We start from the raw sequence: 13,399 nt of genomic DNA on the forward strand, positions 1-13,399 counted from the left end.
TAGTAGCTAAATATTCCAATTAAAATCTTTCCAACTTCAACTACTAATTATTCTCATCAAAATCTACAATTAATTAAATTATTCATCACCATACACTCACTAAATTTAACATTTTATTGGGAGAAACACCATTATCAAAGCTTTACAAGTATTAGCTACCTCTAAACTTGTTTATTAATTAATTTTATTTATTTATTAAGTGCGTAATTAATTTGTAAATGACTATTAGTATAAGTGTTTTCATGTCAACATTATACGTATAAATGTTCATGTTCTACTCTTATTATAAAATTTTCCATTGAAACAAAAAAAAAAAAAAAAAAAAAAAAAGCATTATGTTTGTATATTAACGTGGGATACTTCATTCTTCAAACTCTAATTAAAATCTGATTGTTGGGCATTCGATCTTAAGGATTGGTAGACAAAGATTTTCTAAACATTGCATCTTAATTATCTATCTATTTCTTTGACAAATTATTGCTAATCATAGGCAATTAAATATTACAAAATATATTAATGAATTAATATGTTTGACATATTTAGATTCTCAAATATTATGGGCAGCGGGTAGATAATTTGCCTTGAAAATGTTTTTTTTTGCCTTGGCAATATCAGCACCCATATAAAAAAAACAGCCGAAAATAAACGCGAACCTATTTTATTTGGGCAAACATAAATAAATTAATAAAAAGCCAACAAATTCTGGAGCTATTCCCCAAACTGTGGGCAAAACCCTCCCTTAAACCCCTCAAGTTTCTCTAAAAATTCCATCTTTTTGGAAAAATTGACGAACTTTCCAACTCAATTTCCAAATTAAAGTAGAAAAAAACAGGGGAAATGGAGTCAATTATGAAGGAAGTTGCAGAAAGCTCTTCAAATTCAAGGTTATCGAGCGACAACAATGGCGATAATAAGGCAGTCGTTGTTAGGGTTAAGCGAAAGCTTGATCAATCTCCTCTTGAAGCTTTCTGTATGTTCTCTCTCTCTCTTTTTTTTCTTTCTAATTTTGAGTTTGCAACATTGAATTTGACAAAGAATTTGTTTTTATAATGCAATGCAATGTTAGGGTTGGAAATTAATGATAGACCTGTGAAACGTCCGTTAATCGATTTTCAGAAGTTATCGATTTCTGAGTCTTCTACTCAAGGTTTGTTGCAATTTTGGTTTGGTTGTTATAAAATTAGGTTAAATTTTGGTGATTGTTATAAAATTAGGTTAAATTTTGATGATTGTTGTGAATTAGTTTTGTAATTGAATTCTGCACTTTGTTTTCTGGTAATGATTTTCCATTGGAATAGCTTGTTAAGCTTAAACTTTGGTGAAATTGCAACTTTGGAGGTTGAGAATTTCACGAGTGCTTTGTAATTGAATGTTACTACTAGTACTACCTGTGTCATTTATGCTATATGATTGTGCTTGTGGCAGAGGAATTGAAAATCAAAAGGGTGCTTGTCGAACATGTCGAAACTGTTAGCAGTGCTAAAGCTAGCATTCACTTTCTGCAATCCTTTGTGGTTAGTTTTTCTACAACCCCCCTCCCTCCTCGAATTTGCACCGTAGGGATAATTGTCAAGTTGGCGCAACTCCTCAGTATTTACTATTTAGAGTACACAAATATTAACCAAAATGTCGGTTGTAGGAAGTGAGGATATGTTGGGGCAAACAATTATAGACATTGCCGCTGATGGACTAACATCTAGTAGAACTTGCATGAAGATGATTGGTTTAAGTTAGCCATCATTATTTTTGGATCAGTGTTCTCTCCTCCCAGGAGAAAATGAGATTATATATGTAGAGCACCTGCTGCTTCATCTGATTCATATTATGTTTTTCACCTTTACTTTGCTAGGAGTGCTGTCTATATGTTCCTGCTATTGTCTAAAACTCGAATATATGAATAGCTGTAACCCAATTTCTCAATGATTTGTTTTCTTATCCAATTTCGCTTATGTATTTGTTCTTTATTCAGCCACCTACTCCTGATGGCGATTCCAAGTTTAAAGCTAGCACTAAGGAGAGAAGGCGCACTCTCCAGAAAGAGAATGTATGTGATGACAACCCCCTACCCCCCTCTTTTTGTTTTGGATTATTTGTATGCATTTGTGAGGTTATGTTGAAAGCACTTATCTTTTTTGTGTTTTATTTTTGAATTTTGCAGAAGCATGACCAGCTATTGTCCAAAGCAAAGCAAGAACAAGAGGTAGTGTTGTTAGTGGGATGCAAATCATGCATTTCATCAGTAGGAATTTTAATATTTTGCACATTGGACATTACTGGTACTGTATTGTCTTTAATTTTTAATGCCATCAAGTGGGTGAGTATTTATCATGCTGCATGTTATAGCTTCTTCACTGTCTCAATGACTACGGAAGTTGTTGGCTTGACCTGTTCTTTGAGCCACGGGAGAAGCATTATAAATCATCTTTACCTCTACAAACATCATAACCCATCTGTTCTTCACCATCATCACACACTTCTTGGAGCATCTTCTAATCAATCTTTCTTCTAAGTTCTTAATAATACTATGTACTGTATAGTGAAACATCGTACTGATTTTAGTTTGTTTCTATTCTAATAGTTTATCCTACTGATTTTAGTTTGTTTCTATTCTGATAGTATATCCATAATTGAAATAGATATACTTTGAACTTACATTTATTTGCTGTCCATGTGATTTTGCCTCTGTTAGGAAATAGCAAGAAGTGCACGTTTTGAACAAATATGGAAGCATAGAACACACAATAAAAAGGCTATCCATGATGAGGCTTTGGATGAAGTATGTCGTGTCTATGATGTTCTTCGTGTTGACAAGGCAGAGGAAACCTCTAAAATGATAAATAAACAGGAGTAAGTTTCCTGTGTTCCATTATCAATCAACAAAAAGAATAAAAATAAATAAATTTGTATATAGATAAATAAAAGCTCTCTGTGCCCTTCATATAATTTCACCTGTTTAATGTTGTGTAATTAAAGGATGTTAAATTCTTTGATCGTTGCAGAGAAATCTCTGTGGAAGAGCAGGAGATCCTCAGTAAATTTTTACCTCTATTACGAGAGTGTGTTCCTGGTGCTGCTGAAGAAATCGAATCTGACATTGTTTCTTATGCTTCCAGACATGGTTTGTTTGTACATTTTCTTTTGTTATAGTCCGTACAGATTTCAAGTTTCTTTATTTGCTGTTATGTCATTTGTTTGAAGAAACTAGACAGAGGGGATGGCTTTGCAAACCAGTTGTGAAGTTTTTGTTTTTTTTATGTGTGATGGAATTTATCTTGTTAGCTGTGTGACTAATCTGGAATTTATCTTGTTATCTGTAACTAAGCTGGAATTTATCCTCTTATCTGTATGACTAATGACTAAGCTAAAATTCATTACTATAATTTTTTTCTGTGAGAGTATTTCGTAGCTGTAGTTCTTTTGTAGTAATCTTGGTGTAAGCCAAAAGATGAATTCATTACTATACAATTATACGTAATTACGTACGTATGCTCTTTGCAGATTCAGCTGAAGAATACGTGTACGACCTGTATACAGTCAAGGAACAGATAGATGAAACAGAGGCATCTTATCCATTTCCTTTGTATGGAACTTTACTTATGTGCTTAATACATCATTCAACATTTGATTTCCCCTGGTTTTGCTTATGAACAATTCCTTGATCAGGGTCCAAGTTGATGATGATGATGATCACTATGATGGTCCTGATTATTCAGACTATGAAACTGATGATTCTAATGGTAATCTCTTCCATCTCTTCTAAGTCTGCCATAGATCTATTGATTACAAGGGTACTGACAAATTTTTCTCATACTGGGTGACAGCTGAGGACCATCCAGCAAACGATTATCCAGAAGAGGAGTCTTCAGACGAGGAGAAGAGTTCAGAATCTGGTAGTGAGTCAGAAGAGGAAGGCGAAGCAGAGAGTGATATATGGGAAAAATCTGAGGACTCAATGGGATTTGACCGAACAGAAGATCCACTCTACGAAGATGAAATGAATGATTCCCATGACAACGCTGACTGTTATGATGATGGTGACGATGAGGACTGGATATGAACACATCGTTGAGTTGTTGGCTTACATTACCTTTTTTTACTAACTATATATTCTCAACGTGTAGTTGTAGAAGATGAATGACACATTGACACGCTTGTAAATTTGGTGCATATAATGCTATTTTGCTAAAAGTGTAGGAAAACGGGTGGTGGCTGCCGGTTGGTAATGTGTGAACAATTTTGACAACATTGATGGTTAATTGTTGAGAACTTTCCATGAATGAAATTAACTACTCCAATCTGATTATCAAATTTGTTTTTCCTAAACCTTACTTTTTAATAAGATGAAAATTATCTATTTTTTCTTTTTACCTTAAACAAATCGGAGTTTTGCAGCGATTTTATTTTTGTACAAGAAAAATTTTATAATAAGAATACGTATAAAAAACGCTAGTTAAAGGAAAAAGGCAGATTCTTTTTTTCCACAATTCAACCTGGACGATGATGATGATATGAGCACACAAAAAAAATGTCAAACCTTTGGATTTTAATTTTATGATCAAAATTAAAAATCTGAAGGATGACCAATTCGATTTTGAGTTCAGAGGAGAGAGAAAATGAAGAGGTAGTAATTGAAGGAATTCCACAAATACCCATAGATCTATTCGTCAAGAAAAATCGAAAAGGCGTACGCTTTCTCGACGCTTTTGGTAATCTACGCTACAAAGTTGCCGACGCTTCTCCACTTTCACCCAGGCATAATCATGGAATACATGGCCGTCTCTTATTGGATTCTTCCGGCAATCCTCTCGTCTCTATTTTCCGCTGTCATGTCAGTTTCTCTCTCCTCCTTTGATTGGAATTTTGCGTTTTATTCGATTATTGTATTGTGATATCTGGGTTTCATTCTGTTTAATCACTGCAATTCATGTCAAATTATTGAGTGACTGCAATTCATGTCAAATTATTGATGATTCAATCCTTGGTTTTGGAACCGCCTCCAAGACTTTAACCGACTAAACTAGTTTCGAGTATTTCTGAGTCAATATGATTATGTAGTATGTCGATTTCAGCTTGCTCAACTTGTTCAATTGTGCCCATATAATACAATTGCATAAAGAATAATTAGTTTTGGTCTGATTTCATAACCTTAGTTAGGAAAACTAATACACAAAATTTAGGTTTCAGAATCTTTAGGTTACAAGACAGAGGGTAATTCTGCAATTCGTTGTTATGATTACAAATTTATTGATTTGGTGACAGTTAAATTCTGCAACAATTTGGCGCGCAGTAGTTGATCTTGCTAACTGTGGATAAGCAGTAATTAATTTATGGTTTATGTATGTAGGATGGGTCATGGAAAGGCTTCAAAGGCGATAGTTGTGAGGAATTGATTTTCAAGGCGGAACAGACACTGAATACATTTAATAAGATAGAATTCAGTGTAAATGTTGCTGGAGAGAATGGCGCAAACTTAACTTTTGCGATCAGAGGTTGCGTTTTCTGGAGAACTTGCACCATTTATCAGGACAAATTCATAGTAGCTCAGGTATGGTACTCGACGCTAGCGTGAACAGGGCTGTCTACAACCCTGGCTAATGTGCATGTTTATCCTTCTGTAATCAAATTGCTTAATTTACCATCTTTTTCTTGTGAGTATAACTTGAGTTTTCATTGAATGCAGACAAATCTTATGTACAAGCTTGGTTTTAGGAAGCACTTCGTGGGGAGGAGTAAATTCAGAGTAACTATTTTTCCTGGATACAGCGATTATAACTTCATTGCTTCATTGATTTTAGTATTTTTGGATGGACGAAAACAATGATTTTCATTTTTTTAGCAACTAGATGAAGAAATCTGTTGATTGTGATTATGTTAGTTTGTACCTTGGTAGAAACCCTTGGCAAATTTTGTTGCTACTCATTGTGGCATGCAAAGCATTCCATTCAATTGAAAAAACAATTTAAAAACTTTTTCTCCATCTCAGTGCTACCCTGCTATTGTTTTTAGACTGATGCATGTTATGTATCTGTGCAACTGACATAAATTTATACGAAATAGTTCGTGGAGTCGATTCAATCTGTTGTGATCCTGTGATTGAATGACAAAGGCAAATAAAATACCAAAGAATAGGGCAAGTGCAGGATAATTTATGATTAAAAAAAGACCTAAACTGTTATTATTGGCGAAATCCAAACAATTAAAACAACCAAAAACCATTTCTATCATCAATCGCATAGTGTTTACAAAACCTAAGTGCCTTGCAAGTAAGGCCAGTGGAGTTCTCCATCTTTCTTAAAAAAAACCCCAAAAGAAAGGAGGGGAGACATAAATAAAGTTACTATGAGGGGAGAGGACTAACCAAAAAAGAATCTGCTATTACTCCATGGTGTTTACAAGGAAACAACAGGACCTTATTCCTGGTGCTAGCAATCAAAATTGCAAGATACACAGTATAATGTCAGTTTGGACTTTTAGCTGAATCGCTGAACCGAGGACAGTATTGTACATCATTCACCACATTAAGGGTGATAGCCATCTCATCTCTGATCCATTTCCATTTGCAAGATAATACATCTTCTTCCACTTCTCTTCAGTGAACACTTCTCGACGGATAAGCCTTTGCCTACATTTGCAATATTGTTAAAGCTCAAATAAGAACCATTACGCTCTTCACAATCAGCCATGAGAAATATCAAACAAGTTACAGTATAAAACAGATGATATATAGTTACAGAAAGCAGTATAGGCCACAATTATAAGATCCAGTGGGGATATCAACGAGAGGGCAGCTAGTTACAATAGACACATTTAAATAGAATGACAGCAGCAATTCATAAATCTCAACATCCTGCATATAGGCAGAACAATAATGACACATGTTCTCCATGCCAAAGTGAGGCAACCAGTAACATGGCCTGGAACAAATAAAATCCACCCTACGAAGTCAAGTAACAATTTTCCTTCTCCCAGTTTATATCAAAATCTACTTCTAGTATGCACATTTGCAGAGGGGTTGAAGTCCATCAAACCACAAAAGAAGAAAAGATGCAAAATTACCAAGGATAAAACTACATCGGTAACACCATAAATCTTTAAATGCATATTATTAATAATTGGAGATAGCGCAATGTGATCAGCAAAGTTACATTATGTAGCAATAATCTGAAGGCATACCTAAGGTAATAATGGCAAACAGCTGCAGCTTCATCCAGAGAGTACCGAGGGAAATCAATACGAGCATTATCTGGTACACCAGGCAAGTCTTTACGCAACTTCCCCACTGCTGTAGAATGCGAGAATGCACCAACCATCATGTCATCATGTGTCATAGGTCTGAATGCATTTACCTGCACACAAAGGATTCAATGATCAAGCTACACAACAAATATACAACGTTACTAAAATTTTCAGTACAATTATAAGAAATTATTGTGAGAGCCGTGTGTTTGTGTGTGTGTGTGTGTGTGTGTGTGTGTGTGTGTGTGTGTGTGTGAGAGAGAGAGAGAGAGAGAGAGAGAGAGAGAGAGAGAGAGAGTTCTCACCGTTGCAAGTTCTTTAGCATGAATTGGTCTGGAAGAACGGGGTGTAACAACCTCTTCAAATTCACTAAAAGTAAACCAATTGTTGTACTGCGAAAGCCAGCAAAATAAGCAGAATTTATAAGCTTAGATAAAGCCAAATATGTATCCTTGTTTAAGTTGAGAGGAAGTTAATCAAGAGTCGGCATATAGATAGCTAAACTACTAAAGTATATGCACCATAAACTTACTTGGTCAATTGCAAGAAGCACTGGAACATCTTTCACCAGCGATAACTCCTTCCGTAAACGGACTAGCACTCCAACAGCAGCATGTGTATGAGTAATTCCAGTCTGGATTAGATCATATAAAGTTGAACCATCTGGCATGGCCATGGAATCTGCTCCCTTCATAAATCCCACACCAGCACCTTCTCCCAAAGGAATAGGTTCAGATATATGACAAGGAAGTTGACGTAAGCAGGTTTCATTAAATTTGAGGAAGTCCTATAGAGCAAGTAAGAGGAATGAAACATTGGTAAATATGCAACTTCTGTCACGTTTATTAGTCAATATCTTAAAGAAATAATGGAACATACCATGCATTAACATAATAATTTCATTGTGAGTTGGAAAGGCACCAAAGATGGAAACTTATTTTTTGTTAAGTAGAGAATATTTCTGTGTTACTGTTCAAATGTCAGATTTAAATAATACTTAGTTTTCGGTACCAACAATTTACTAACTTCACTGCCCTGAGAAGGATCCTCTAGAGACATTAAGGTAATGTTGAAGTAGTTGGTGATGATGTAATATGTAATAAAGTGCCAGATATCTAATTAACATCCTCTCAACCTTGGAGACATCTTAATACAACCTCACTGTCAATTAATCACAATAGTTAAAGACAGAGATTGGAACTTGCCTTCAGAATATTTTCAGCCTGAACAGGGGAATCCCAAAGACCAGTTTGCGGGTTTTTATAGAAAAATCCACCATGAGTCCAATCACGACCTTTGGGAGAATAAAAGACCAGCCAACCTTCATCACGAGCCCAATGAGCAAGCATTGCAAGCGCAATACTTTTACCACAGCTACGTGGACCATCCAAGACAATCTGTTTTCTAGGTTTTGGTGCTGAAAATATATACACAATCCATGTGCAACGCTTGAGTTAGGAATTCAGAACGCAGACCATACATGAACAATTCCACACATATCATTAATGGTAGAAAGGAACATTGTACTACTGTATTAGTTTCTTCCAAAACAACAAAGCTAAACTTCCTACCCCCTCTCTTCACCAATTATGGTTGGCTACACAAATGGTTTTTCAAAGTCCTTATAAACTGTATAAGATCAAATTAGTTGATCTCATACGCTGCTAGTAGCAGTCCAAGAAAGCCTAAATAATTCACTAACTAACCAATTTTAAAAAAGGCAATGACCATGTCATCATATACACTATATGATGCAAATAATCATCAGTGTATTGAACTTTCCATGAAACACGTTCATAAGTAGAATATTATCAAACTCCTGAGTTTCAACTCACAGCAATCAAGTAGATCTTAAAGTCAAAATCATGACAAAATACAAAGGCAATGTGATGATTAAACAATTACAAAAACACAATAGTTCCACACATTGTTGAGCCATAAAAAATACAGCAAAAACATTATAGCATCAAGTCTCATTCTAACAGCATTTGCTGAATATCTTAACATGCTCAATTACCTAAATAATTCCATTTTTGATCACAAATGTTCGACGGTTCACAATCACTTGATCAGTTCCAATACACTCACATTTCACTAAACAAAACTCAGGGTTCAGAATTTTAACATAAAACATTGAAAAAGCAGCTAAATTGCAGAATCAAAAGAGAACATAATAAGCTAAAATTTTAGGGTTTAGGGTTTTAGGAATGAAATTGAGTACCTTTAGCAGAAGAAGACCAAGTAGGAGGGTCAACAATCCGCCTAAAATTATCACGAAGATCCAAAAAACTCTGCCTAACAAGCAAAGCGCATCGTTTCGTATCCTCAAATTCCTTCAACATCCCACTCGGCAATCCCTCCGGCAACGCCGCATTCAAATCCTCAATCCTTCAAATTCAACCCACAAAATCAAAATCAAACTCAAACTCAAATTCACATCAATTTCAATTCCAAACAAAAACAAGAAGAAAAAAAACCAAAAACCTGAATTTCATGTAAGAGCAAGCATCTTTCCGAGAGAGTTGAGAAAGAGAAGAAGTGGAAGTGAAGAGAGGGAGACCATTGGGACCCACATCAAGGGACCTATCCTTGTCATCCTCAGCCAACAACCTTAAACGAAGCTGTTCCCCTTCCACGTCAGCATCGAGCTCAGCCGAGGAAGTTCCGCCGACATCATCGGATTTTCCGTCGCCTTTGAACTTCTTCTTTGCTTTAGCGAGTGTAGATTTCGAGGGTTTTGCCGAGAAATGTCGGGAAAAGTCGGTGGTGTTGGTTGATAATGCGGTGGTGATTGGAGTGAGAGTGGATGAATTGCGGTGGCGCGTGGATGTTAAAGCGGTGGTTAGAAATCGCCGCCACATTTGGCCGTCGGAAGTTGGGATGTCTGCTGTTGAAATGAGGTTCGAGAAATGAGTTCCTTAATTTCGAAGAGGAGGTGCAGTGGTTGAGCTTCATTTATTGGGCCTAAATAATTGGGCCAATATCTTAACAATTGGGCCTTCAATGATATTGCTAAAGTAACATTGTAAACTTTAACGGAAGACATTGTAAACCTATTAGAGGTGATCAAAAATTGGGTCGAGTTGAGCCTTAACATCGTAAAAAAAAAAAAAACAAAACAAAACAAAACATCAATCTTTACAATGGTAAGATATTGTTTAATTTCTTCACAAGGAAAAAAAAAAAAAAGTAAGATAATGTCTAAGCCTCAATACTTGCATGGATAACAAATAACAATGTCTACTTATTGGAGGCTAGATAGTATCTTAGTGATTGTAATGGTTAAGATAATGAGGAATGTTCATAACATAACATTGTGACTTTTGTATTATTCTTATGTTTCAATTTTAACTGTACTTTTTTTTTTCTGGCTATTAAAAAAATGTTAGTACATTATAAAATGAAGATCGACTGGTTCACTTGTAAGAATTAAACAAATAGTGTTATTGACCATAAGTTCATAAAAGTTTGGATTGAAGATCGGAATCTTTAAATAATGTTTACCAAAAAACATACTGTATAAAAGTTGGATTTTGGTGTTTTTCTTTCCTTCAATTCTAAGAAGTTTTCTCAAAGACCAAACTCTTTGAAAGTTAATTAGTTGTAGCAAAATTTAATACCCCAAAGGCCAAAGTGGTTTGGTCAAATTCTTTATTTCCACTAATACGAAATTAAAAACTAATACGGTTTTACTCATTATTTAGGACTACTTAGCAACCAAAATGCAGAAACTTCTAAATAATTCAATCTTATCTACTTCGGCCTAATAATTACACTAGTATACTTATATTGTCAACTAGTCAAGTAAGTCAACTAACATGTTAGGTCATGTTTTCTATTATTAATTTTCTTGTAATTCATACACTAGTACTTATTTAGATTACAAAAAAGGTAAAGAACTAATAATCCCATAAATCGATTAAATTTAATTGTGAGTATATTTCAATCTATTGTTACAAATAAATACAATATTGCCCATTATGTACAATTGTAAAAAGCTTGATTGAATCTAAAGCAAACTTGAAGATGGAAAGTCGATCTAGTAGTGATAATACTCCCTCCGTTTTCAAATACTTGCTCCATTTCTCCATGCGCGGAGTTTTAGGAGAAAATAGAAAAAGTAATAAAATATGGAGGTAGTAGGGTTGGTGGAAAAATAAAAAAAATTATATAAAGCAAAAGTAGTGGAAAGAATTGGAGGAGAGAGAATATATGTTGGGACCACTAGGTGAGAGAAATTGATTAAATATTGTAAAAGCTTTCCAAATAAGGAAATGAAGCAAGTATTTAAAAACGGCCGTAAATAAAAAATGGAGCAAGTATTTAAAAAACAGAGGGAGTACAAGCTAAGATTGACAATTTGATGTACGCGAACAGAATGAACAATGATTGTGAAATATGTTGATAACAAATCTAGCTTATACAAGTAACTATAGTATGTGAGGTTAAATATATTATACTTAGGGCGGTAGGGCCTGTTCTCATATGATTATTTTCAGTTCAATTCAGTTCATTTTCTTCTCTTATAAAATATTCAGTTCAGTTCAACTCTAATAAGTTCAGTTCAATTCAGCTGAATTCAGTCAATGAGAACAGACCCTTAGTTCTCTTTAGTGTTCAAAAGTAGAGGAATGAAGGAGATGACTCCTCGATCATTGGGTAACCAAAACACCTCTTGTCTTATACATGAATCATTTTGGCCAACCAAGTTGAACCCTTTTGATTATATGCTGGTACAAAAACTTTTGCGTGCCCCCGGTTTACAATAATTTTATTGTACATCGAACATTTTTGCAAAAAGTGACCCTTTTTCTTTACAAAAGTTACCCTTTTTATTACAAAAGTAACCCATATTTTCACAAAAGTGACCCTTTTTTTTACAACAGTGACCCTTTTTTTAACATAAGTGACCCCTTTTTTCACAAACGTGACCCTTTTTATCACAAAAGTAACTAAGGGCCTGTTCACATTTACTTAATTTCAGTTCAGTTCAGCTCCAATCAGTTCAGTTCAGTTCTAATCAGTTTAGTTCAGTTCAGTTCAGTTCAGCTCTTAGTTTCCCTCTCTCATAAAATATTCATTTCAGCTCAATTCAGTTCAGTTCAATTCAGTTCAGTTCCAATCAGTTCAGTTCAGCTCCAATCAGTTCAGTTCAGTTCAGTTCAGTAAATGTGAACATGCCCTAAGCTACATATGCAAATTGCAAAACAAAGTATCAAAATCTCACTAGTTTTTTTGTTTTTTTTTGCAAAAGTAAACCATACAAGTATTATTTTACTTTGATTCCAAAATTTCTGCTACTGCTTCCAATTACCATATATACAAGCATCATCACCATCATTACCTTCGGAAGCAAGGGACGAAGAGCTTGATGCCGCGATCGAAGGAATGAACGGCCAAACACTCAACAACCGTCAGATCACTGTTAACGAGGCTCAAGCTCGCGACAGTGGTGGCGGCTCCCGTAGTGGGTGAAAAATAAGTGAGGAGAGAGAGAGGCTCAAGCTTGCGGCGGTGGTGGCGGCGACGGTGGCTTCCGTAGTGAGTGAAATAAGTGAGGAGAGAGAGAGAGAAACTGATAAAAGAAAGTAATGAAGAGGCTCACGTGCTATTGATTTACAATAGCGCTATTGTACAATCGATTTTTTTTAAACATTTGTGATGCTGGTAAGGTATATATAATCTCCCATTCTCCCTTAGCTTATTACATAATTGTGTGAGCTCGATGGTATATAATATAATATTCTCCCTGATCATATCCTTCCTTTATGTATTTTCTGATCTTAATTAATTACCTTAGTCTTGTAACCTTGTGCTACCTTATTAGCTGCATTGTACGTAATAAGTTAATAATCGTACGTGCAAATTAAATGCCCTTGGTTCAGGTTGATAGTAAAATTCCCTTAAAAATAGGTTAAATTAATAGTCTAGTTAATAAAAGTATTCGAATATAATATATACCCCTTATTTATGCAGCTAATAAGACCGCAACTAGCAAATTGAATTAGCTAATCGATAACATATAGGAAAATTTGCGAGGAAGGTCCTTTTAAGTGATCGACCTTGTGAGAAAGGCCCTTTTATAAAAAAGGTGGCACAAAAGGTCCTTATATCATGTTTGGGTTGTGAGGAGGGTCCTTTGACCATTTTTCGGCGTTGACTT

At 35.1% G+C, this 13,399-nt stretch overlaps 3 protein-coding genes across 3 annotated transcripts; 2 read left to right on the top strand and 1 right to left on the bottom strand.

The window, feature by feature from the left end:
- The first annotated feature begins 682 nt into the window (after positions 1 to 682).
- LOC145617258 (RNA-directed DNA methylation 4-like) lies at positions 683 to 4,282 on the top strand. Its single transcript, XM_081671955.1, has 10 exons — positions 683 to 970; positions 1,067 to 1,147; positions 1,426 to 1,514; positions 1,970 to 2,044; positions 2,159 to 2,200; positions 2,690 to 2,847; positions 3,000 to 3,118; positions 3,499 to 3,580; positions 3,664 to 3,737; positions 3,822 to 4,282. The coding sequence occupies exons 1-10, from the start codon at positions 838 to 840 to the stop codon at positions 4,055 to 4,057; spliced, it is 1,089 nt and encodes a 362-aa protein (XP_081528081.1). The 5' UTR covers positions 683 to 837; the 3' UTR covers positions 4,058 to 4,282.
- A 95-nt stretch (positions 4,283 to 4,377) lies between these two features.
- Positions 4,378 to 5,966, top strand: LOC145617259 (protein LURP-one-related 7-like). Its single transcript, XM_081671956.1, has 3 exons — positions 4,378 to 4,828; positions 5,345 to 5,545; positions 5,681 to 5,966. Exons 1-3 carry the CDS (start codon positions 4,577 to 4,579, stop codon positions 5,819 to 5,821), a joined length of 594 nt encoding a protein of 197 aa, XP_081528082.1. The 5' UTR covers positions 4,378 to 4,576; the 3' UTR covers positions 5,822 to 5,966.
- A 231-nt stretch (positions 5,967 to 6,197) lies between these two features.
- Positions 6,198 to 10,142, bottom strand: LOC145617803 (uncharacterized). The gene is made up of 7 exons (XM_081672556.1): positions 9,721 to 10,142; positions 9,458 to 9,624; positions 8,442 to 8,653; positions 7,769 to 8,023; positions 7,542 to 7,628; positions 7,174 to 7,346; positions 6,198 to 6,622 (listed from the first exon to the last, which is right to left on the bottom strand). Exons 1-7 carry the CDS (start codon positions 10,095 to 10,097, stop codon positions 6,511 to 6,513), a joined length of 1,383 nt encoding a protein of 460 aa, XP_081528682.1. The 5' UTR covers positions 10,098 to 10,142; the 3' UTR covers positions 6,198 to 6,510.
- Between the last annotated feature and the right edge of the window lie 3,257 nt (positions 10,143 to 13,399).

Source organism: Chenopodium album, chromosome 26 (genome assembly GCF_948465745.1).
Source record: "Chenopodium album chromosome 26, dcCheAlbu1.1, whole genome shotgun sequence".
In the NCBI taxonomy this organism is placed as follows: Eukaryota; Viridiplantae; Streptophyta; class Magnoliopsida; order Caryophyllales; family Amaranthaceae; genus Chenopodium; species Chenopodium album.